This window comes from Mesoplodon densirostris, chromosome X (genome assembly GCF_025265405.1).
Source record: "Mesoplodon densirostris isolate mMesDen1 chromosome X, mMesDen1 primary haplotype, whole genome shotgun sequence".
Taxonomy (NCBI): Eukaryota; Metazoa; Chordata; class Mammalia; order Artiodactyla; family Ziphiidae; genus Mesoplodon; species Mesoplodon densirostris.
In genome coordinates, this window is record NC_082681.1 from 67,946,566 (window position 1) to 67,955,885 (window position 9,320).

Consider the following 9,320-nt stretch of genomic DNA (forward strand, 5'->3'; position numbering starts at 1 on the left):
GATCTTTATGTTTCTTTCTACTACCTTTGGGTTTTGTTTGTTCTTCTGTCTCCAGTTCCCTTAGGTGTAAGGTTAGCTTCCTTATTTGAGATTTGTCTTGTTTCCTGAGGTAAGCTTGCATTGCTATAAACTTCCATCTTAGAACTGCTTTTGCTGCATCCCATATCTTTTGGATCTTCATGTTTTCATTTTCATTTGTCTCTAGGTATTTTTTTATTTCTTCTTTGATTTCTTCAGTGATCCATTGGTTGATTAGGAGCATATTGTTTAGCCTACATATGCTTCTGTGTTTTTTTGCAGTTTCTTCCTTGTAGTTGATTTCTAATCTCATAGAATCATGGTTAGAAAAGATGCTAGATATGATTTAAATTTTCTTAAATTTACCAAGGCTTGCTTTGTTGCCTAGCATGTGATCTATCCTGGAGACTGTTCCGTGTGCACTTGAAAATAATGTGTATTCTGCTCCTTTTGGATGGAACACTCTATAGATATCAGTTAAGTCCATCTGGTCTAATGTGTCATTTAAGGATTGTGTTCCTTATTGATTTTATTTCTTTTCCTTGTCTGATTCCTTTGGTGAGGACTTCCAATACTATATTAAATACAAATGGTGAGAGTGGATGTCTTTATCTTGTTCCTGATTTTAGAGGAAAAGCTTTTAGATTTCATCATTGATTATGATGTTAGCTGTGGGTTTGTCATATATAGCCTTTATTATGTTGAAGTATATTACCTCTATACCAACTTTGTTTAGAGTTTTTTATCATAAATCGATGTTTAATTCTGTCAAATGAATTTGCAGCATCTATTGAAATAATCATATAATTTTTCTTCTTCAATTTGTTAATGTGGTGTATCACAGTGATTGATTTGCAGATACTGAAGCATCCTTTACATCTCTGGGATAAATCCTACTTTATCATTTTGTGTTCCTCTTAATAGGTTGTTCAATTTAGTTTGCTAATATTTTTATTGAGGGTTTTTGTATCTATGTTCATCAGTGATATTACTTGTAATTTTCCTTTTTTTGGTGGTATCTTTGATTTTGGTATCAGATTTATGCTTGCCTTATAAAATGAGTTCAAAAGTATTCTTTTTTTGTTTAATTTTCTAGGAATTCTTTGAGAAGGATGTGTGCTAACTCTTACTTAAATATTTTTAGAATTCATCAGTGAAGCCATTTGTCCTGGACTTTTATTTGTTGGGAATTGTTTTTATTACTGATTCAGTTTTATTACTGGTAATTGGTTTGTTCACATTTTCTAGTTCTTCCTGGTTAAATCTTGGAAGATTGTATGTTTCTAGGAATTTATCCATTTTTTTTTCTAGATTGTCCATTTTTTGGAGTATAACTGTTTGTAGTAATCTCTTATAATCCTTTTTTATTTCTGTGCTATTAGTTATTTCTCCTCTTTCCCTTCTGATTTTATTGATTTGGGCCCTTTCTCTTTTTTTCTTGATGAGTCTGGCTAGAAGATTTTAATCTCTGTTTCATTTGTTTCTTCTCTGATATTTATTATTTCTTTCCTTCTACTAACTTTGAGTTTTGTTTCTTTCTTCTTTTTCTAGTTCCTTTAAGTATAAGGTTAGATTGTTTGGCATTTTTCTTGCTTTCTGATATAGGCATGGATCACTATCCACTTCCCTCTAATAACTGCTTTTGCTGTGGCCCATAGATTGTAGATCATTGTGTTTTTGTTTTCATTTGTCTCTAATTATTTTTTGATTTCCTCTTTGATTTCTACAGTGATCCATTGGTTGTCTAGTGCATGTTGTTTAGACTCCACATGTGTGGGTTTTTTTAGTTTTTTTTGTTGTTGTTCTTGATTTTTAGTCTCATACTATTGTTGGAAAATATGTTTGATATGATTTTAGTCTTCTTAAATTTATTGAGGCTTGTTTTGCAGCCCAGCATGTGAACTGTCTTTGGAGCATCTTCCATGTGCCCTTGAAAAAAATGTGTGCTTTTTTGCTTTTGGATCAAGAGTTCTGTATATTTTTTACTATTTCCATCTAGTCTAACATGTCATTTAAGACCAGTGTTTCCTTATTGATTTTCTGTCTGGATGATCTCTCCATTGATGTAAGTGTGATATTGATGTCAACTACTATTACTGTGTTACTGTCAATTTGTCCTTTAATGTCAGTATTTGCATTATGTATTTAGGTATTCCAACTTTGGTTTCATATATATTTACAATTGATATACATCTTGCTGGATTGACCCCTTCATCATTATGTAATGTCCTTCTTTGTCTCTTGTTACAGTCTTTGTTTTAAAGTCTATTCATCTAATATAAGTATTGCTACCCCAGCTTTCTTTTCATTTCCATTTGGATGGAATACCTTTTTTATCATGTCAAATTCAGTTTTTGTGTGTGTTTACATCTGAAATGAGTCTCTTATTGGTAGCATATAGATGGTCCTGTTTTTTTAGTCATTCAGCCACTTTCTATGTATTTTGATTGGAACATTTAATTTATTTACATTTTAAATAATTATCAGTAGGTATGTATCAATACTTATTACTATTTTGTTAATTTTTTCTAGTTGTTTTTGTCTTTTTTATCTTTCTTCACCTTTTGCTCTCTTCCCTTGTGATTTGATGATTATCACTAGTGTTATGTTTGGATTCCTTTCTTTCTCTCTCTCTCTCTCTCTCTCTGTCTGTCTCTCATGTGTGTGTGTGCGTGTGTGTGTGTGTATGTGTGTCTGTTTCAGGGTTTTGCTTTGTGGTTACCATGAGGTTCGTATTTCACAATATATATGATTATTTTCAGTTGATGATCTCTTAAGTTTGAACTCATCTAAAAACCCTGCATTTTTATACCCATCTTATGTTTAATGTTTTAACATCATATTTTGCATGTTTTTGTGTGTATTTCTTAACTACTTTATGTGTATTTATAGGTGATTTTACCACTCTTGTCTTTTAACCTTCCTAGTAGTTTTATAAGTGGTTGACCTTTATTGTGTCTTTGACTTTACCAGTGAGATTCTGCCTTTTGTAATTTTTATATTTCTAGTTTTGGTCTTGTCTTTGCTACTTAGAGAAGTCCCTTTAGCATTTCTTGGAGAGCCGTTGGTTTAGTGATACTTATCTCTTTTAGTGCTTGCTTCTCTGTAAAACATTATCTCTCCTTCAAATCTGAAGATAGCCTTGCTGGGTAGAGTAGTCTTGGTTGTATGTTTTGTCCTTTCATCACTTTGAATACATCACTTTGGCACTCCCTTCTGGCTTGCAGGTTCTGCTGAAAAGTCAACTGAAAGTCTTATGGGAATTCCTTTGTATGTAACTAGTTGCTTTTCTCTTGCTGCTTTTAAGATTCTCTATCTATAATTTTTGCCATTTTCGTTTTAGTGTGCCTTGGTGTAGATCTCTTTTCATTTAGCTTGTTTTGGACTCATTTGCTTCCTGGACCTGGATGTCCATTTCCTTTCCCAGGTAGGGGAAGTTTCCAGTTAATATTTCTTCAGATAAATTGTGTCCCTTTCTCTCTTCTCCTTTGGGACCCCTACAATGTGAATGTCAGTACTCTTGGTATTTTTTCCAGAAATCTTTTAAAGGCTATCCTCATTTCTTAAATTCTTTTTTTCCCTTTTTCTGTTCAGCTTGGGTGATTTACATTATTCTTTCTTTCAGTTCACTGATGTGTTTCTCTGTATCATGTCATGTACTCTTGATTCCTTCTTAGTATTTTTTTTTATTTCAACTATTGTATTCTTCAGCTCTGTTTTATGGTTCTTTATACTTTGTAACTCTTTGTTACGCTTCTCACTGTGTTCATCCATTATTCTCCCAAGTTCATTGAGCATTTTTATGATCATTACCTTGAAATCTTTATTGGGTAGGTTGCTCTCTTCCACTTTGTTTAGTTCTTCTTCTGAGATTTTGTCTTATTCCTTTGTTTGGAACATATTCCTCTGTCTCCTCATTTTGCCCAGTTATCTGTGTTTATTTCTATTTATTAAGTAGGTCAGTCATGTTTCCTGATCTTGGAGAAGTGGCCTTATGTAGGAGATATCCTATGGGGCCAATCAGCATACTCCACTCTGGTCACCAGAACTATATGTCCTAGGGGTGCCCCATGTGTGTGCTGCTTGGGTTCTTCTGCTGTGGTGGGACAACTACTCTGGGTGTGCTAGCAGGCAGGGCTGGCTCCCAGCCCAGTTGGTTGCCAAGCCCTGTGTTGTGGTGGCTTCCAACCCACTGTTGGGCAAGACTGGGTCCTGTCATGACTGGCTGTTCAGCCCCAGTGGTCCCAGGGCTGGTGCTGGCTTGCTAGTGGGTGGGACCAGGGGCCTAGGTGACTGTCTGCAGGGTCTTGGGGGACCTAGGGCTGGTACCTCACCACTGGTGGGTGAGGTTGTCCCAGGGCAGCTTAATGTATGTGCCTATGGGGCTTTTATTTTTATCTTTGTTTCATCATATGTAACATGTCTTTTTTTCTTTTCTCAGTAACTTTTAAAGTTTTCTCTGTCTTGGGTTTTCAGCAATTTGGTTTGATGTCCCTTGCTGTAATTTTCTTTATTTCTTTTACATGGGGTTCACTGACCTTCTTAGATATGTGGGTTCATAGTTTCCATAAAATCTGGAAATTTTAGAGGCATTATTTCTTCAAATATTGTTTTCTTCCCTCTTACTTTCTGGGACTCTAATTGCAGTTGTGTGCTTTGTCAGTTGAAGTTGTCCCAGAGCTCATTGATGCTCTGCTGTTTTGCTTCTTTGTTTTGCACTTTTTTTTTCTTTTTTATAGTGTCTATTGTCGTGTCTTCACCAGTCTTCTTACCTGCCATCTTAAATTTGCCATTAATCCTATTTGGTTCTTTTTTTAATTTTGTCTCACAATTTAGTTTTCATTTCTGTTTTATTTGTTTCTTTTTATATGTTCTATGTGTCTCTACTTAACTTTTGAACATATATTTCAGTTGTGGGTCAATTTTGATTGATTGATTTTTTTCTTTTCATATTGCATTGTATTTTCCTTCTCTTTTGTATGCCTTGTAATTTTGGATAAGAAGCTTGACATAGTGAATTTTACCTTGGTGAGTGCTGGATGCTTTTGTATTCCCATTCTTGAGCTACTTTCTGAGTTAAGTTAGGGAAAACAATTGATACTTTTGTGCCTTCCTTTTAAGATATTTTTAGGCAGGACCAGAGTAGTGTTTAATCTAGGGATACTCACTACTCTGGCAGGTTTCTTTCAAGTTCTCTACCAAATACTCCATGAATATGAAATTTTCCAGTCTGACTGGTGGGAACAGGTGATATTCTTCACCCTGCATGAACTCCCATTTCTTTCTAATCCTTTCATACAGTTCTTCCCATGACCTTTGTTATTTTGTTCACCACATATGGGTTTGTGGTGAAGACACTTGAAAGAGACCCCCTACAGGTTTCTCTCTCTTCTCCTCTTACCTCTTCATTAATCTTTCTTGCTCTCTCTGCCCTGGTCTTCCCTGACTCTCAGTTCTGCCTTGTCACCACAGGGGATCTTCCAGGCTCTGCCTGAGTTTTCTTTACCTACCCAGCATCCTGAAAACTCTTTCAAGGTTCTAAGCTAGAGCAATCATAGGGCTTACTTGATTTGTTTCCCATCTTTTAGGGGTTACTTTCCTTCATTGCCTAATATCTGTTCTCTTGAAAACTGTTGCTTCCTATAGTTTATGGGTATTTTTTTTTTGGAGGGGCTGGGTTTCAACCAGGTGAGTGAATCCAGTTCCTGGTTTTACATCTTGGCCAGAGGCACAGAAGTCCTGGGAACTTTAATCATTTTTATGGTTATCATTTATGTCTGTTTTATTGATGTAATTCACTGTTATGTTCTTTATAATTTTTTTTTCATTTATTTCTGCACATATGTTCTTTTTCCAATAGAATTTTTTATTGGTTGTTCTACTCCTCTACATAGTTTCAACCGATTACATTATTCTTCAAATTCTGACATTGCAGTGTAGTCTTTGGTTTCTCACTGCTTCTGCTAGTGATAAAAAGTTCACAAATGCTTTTGTTTCTATATTAGAAGATGTTTGTTAAGGAGAGTTTAATTCTCCTTTCTATAAAAGATGCTTCATAGAGAGTTTATTTTAAATTGTTACATCATTTAATAGATTTAAAATTGTGTTTTACTCTGAGGTTATATTACATTTAAACGTTTTTATTACAACATAGAGAAAATAAGCATATTCACATTTACTCCGATGAAAAAATATATGATATTCTGACCACTACAATGCTAGCAGTCAGCTGCTAACCTTGAATTTATGTTTTGCTTTCTTTAGTATTTTATACAGTAAACCACCAGTTACTGAGCATATTAACAACATGGGACCCTACCTTCTATGATGTTGTATCTGTATACAGATACTCTTATACTTTGGGGCCCAGATTACCAACAAAGATCTATAGTTCCTTTCTCCTCCTGACCATTTAGCACATTCCACCATAGTTCCTGCTACTTTACATTTTTCTCCTCCCTCACTAACCACATTCCAGTTACACAGAATTGGTATCCCCTGATTTTAGAATGGTAAATAAGGATATACTGTATTTTGAAAAATCTGTTTTAAGATTCTCTTTTGACAGTTAACTATCCAGTATATGGGTTTTGTTTTCCCTAATGATAGGTCAAATAAAACAGATTGCAAAGCTATTAATGCTTTCATAATTTGAGACAATGTGAAATGATATATTTTACTAAAACCTTTAATATGTAGTTTCATGTATGTATATATATATATTTTTTTTTCATTTTAATTTAGGATTTGCTTTCCCATATGCTGCATATGGACCCACAGCAGCGGTACACTACAGAACAAGTATTAAAACACTCATGGATAACCCACAGAGATCAGTTGCCAAATGATCAGCCAAGTAAAAATGATACATCACATGTTGTTAAGGTAAAACAAACATGTTTTTAAGCACCTTCTAAATGCTTGATACCTAATAATGCCATTGCATGCCATCCACTGATGACACATATAATTACTTTAAAGTATATTTTTAAAGGTATATTTATAGATTTTTTGTGGTTTTTTTTTTTGCTTTTTTAAGTAACAAACTTCTTTACCTACTGCCTTACTGATGATAAATAAAGATTTCTTAATTGTATTTGATTTGCTTTTAAGAGACAGTGGGGCTAGGAGCAGACTAAATTCAAGTATTGTATGGAAACAAAAGATGGCTAGTGGTTCCTAAATAAATAACCATTGGTTTCCATATTTATAGACATTGAACCTAGATTTTAAAGTTTAGTGTCTTATCCATTAATCTGTTGATGGACACTAGGGTGTTTCCATATCTTGACCATTGCGATATTGCTGGAATGAACATGGGAGTGCAGATAATCTCTGAGGGTAAAGAAATTGTGATGTGTGTGTATGGAATATATTATATATAATAGAATATTATTCAGCTTTTTAAAAGGAGATCTTGCCATTTGCAACAACATAGATGAACCCATAAGACATTATTGCTAAGTGAAATGATGTAGACACAGAAAGAAAAATATTACATGATCTCTCTTATATGTGGAATATAAAAAAGTCAAATATGTAGAAACAGAGAGTAGAACAGTGGTTACCAGGGGCATGGAGGTGGTGTAAATGGGGAGATATTGGTTAAGGCATACAAAGTTACAGTTATGTAGGATGAATAAGTCTAGAGATCTAATGTGAAGCCTGATGACTATAGTTAATAATACTGTATTGAGTACTGGAAATTTTCTAAGATTTCAGGTGCTCTCATCACACAAAATGTGATAACTGTGTGAAGATAAAATATGTTGATTAACTTGACTGTAGTAATCATTTTACTATAGATATCTAAATAACATGTTATATGCCTTAAATATATAAAATTCCTATAAAAAATAAGATTAAAAAGATATTTAAAAGCAAATTCAAAGAGTTTTGAAAGACTAATAAAAATAATACATTTTAGTGTTTTAAAAATTTGTAAGAAGCATAGTTATTGAAGTAAAAAATATACAAGCAATCAAGTGTTAATTAATCAAGGGAACATCAATGCACAGATTAAGGATTCTCAATTATTTTCCTGGGGGGAAAAGTTGTATTCTAGTTAAATTTCTCATGATATAATGTGGAAGTTTTCTTACTTCCAGAGATTGTTACTCATTTTGTGATATGTCTCATTATTTTAGGGAGCAGTGGTTGCCACATATTCTGCCCTGACTCACAGGACCTTTCAACCAGTCCTAGAGCCTGTTGCTGCTTCAAGCTTAGCTCAACGACGGAGCATGAAAAAGCGAACATCAACTGGCCTGTAAGATTTTTAGTGTTCCTCAGCCAAACTGGATGAATAAAAATTTAAATGTGTGGCTTTTTGTCTAATCTTATATCAAAGGCATTGTTTTCTACTACATTACTTGAATATTCTGTTTAAGCTTCCTTTTTATAAGGGGGAGTGAGATAAAAAAAAAACATGTACAGGTCCACAATATTCGTACTGCTTTGTTTTTCAGTATTGTCCAAGTGTTTATTTAAGTATAAAATTGGTGTCTACAAGGTCCTACCAACTTCTCTGCATACTAACTTCTAAAGTTCCTTTCAAATAAAGTTACTTTAATAGTTTTTCTGGTTGTGTAAAATAATGGTTTGGGGAATCATTACCAACAATTAAGATGGAAGTATAATAGTATAATGCCAAGCAATGTCAGTATTTTTTAACATTAGATCCTGAAAGGGTAGGCTTCTTTTTTTTTTTAAGAAAAACAAACAAAAAATGTATTGTAGAAGCTTATTGTGTGTAACCAAAGGACTCCATCCATTTGACTCTCTGTAGTTACTAAAATATAAACATAGTAGTTTGGTGCCAGATTAAAAAATCATTTGTGCTAATATGTGAACTCCTAATATGGTTGATGCCAAATTTTACAGAAGAATTAAATCACAGATAATGTGTGCCAACAGACCTGTGTATTATCCATAAATGGCCTCATCTAGAAATAAAAGTTTTCATAAGGCTTCTGTAAATTTTACATCTAATGGAATTGTAGTACAAGTGAAGAAAGTTTTAGACAAAGGCTTTATATTGGTGTTGTAATCTACTAAATAGGTCATAGTTAAGCCTTTGAAAATAAAGTACATGGTGTTGGCACTACCTTGGTGTTATGTAAGCTGACTTTCAAGTTAACCAATTGGATTTAATTACCATCTGTCCCTTTATAATGCACTACACTGTTGTTTTTTGGACTTCCATGTGCTTTGAATTACAGTGTAGCATATTAATCTATCTTTAAACCTATGGTCATATAGTTGAAACTTTACTATAGTGGACTTGTGAGCTTAGCACACAT

At 33.7% G+C, this 9,320-nt stretch overlaps 1 protein-coding gene across 2 annotated transcripts in view; it reads left to right on the forward strand.

The window, feature by feature from the left end:
• RPS6KA6 (ribosomal protein S6 kinase A6) overlaps positions 1–8,291 on the forward strand; it is a 161,534-nt gene extending 153,243 nt beyond the window's left edge. For both annotated transcript variants that reach the window (XM_060086685.1, XM_060086684.1), the window contains exons 21-22: positions 6,763–6,903; positions 8,166–8,291. In XM_060086685.1, the coding sequence (XP_059942668.1) occupies positions 6,763–6,903; positions 8,166–8,291 (267 nt within the window). The remainder of the gene's footprint in view (positions 1–6,762; positions 6,904–8,165) is intronic.
• Positions 8,292–9,320: the final 1,029 nt, after the last annotated feature.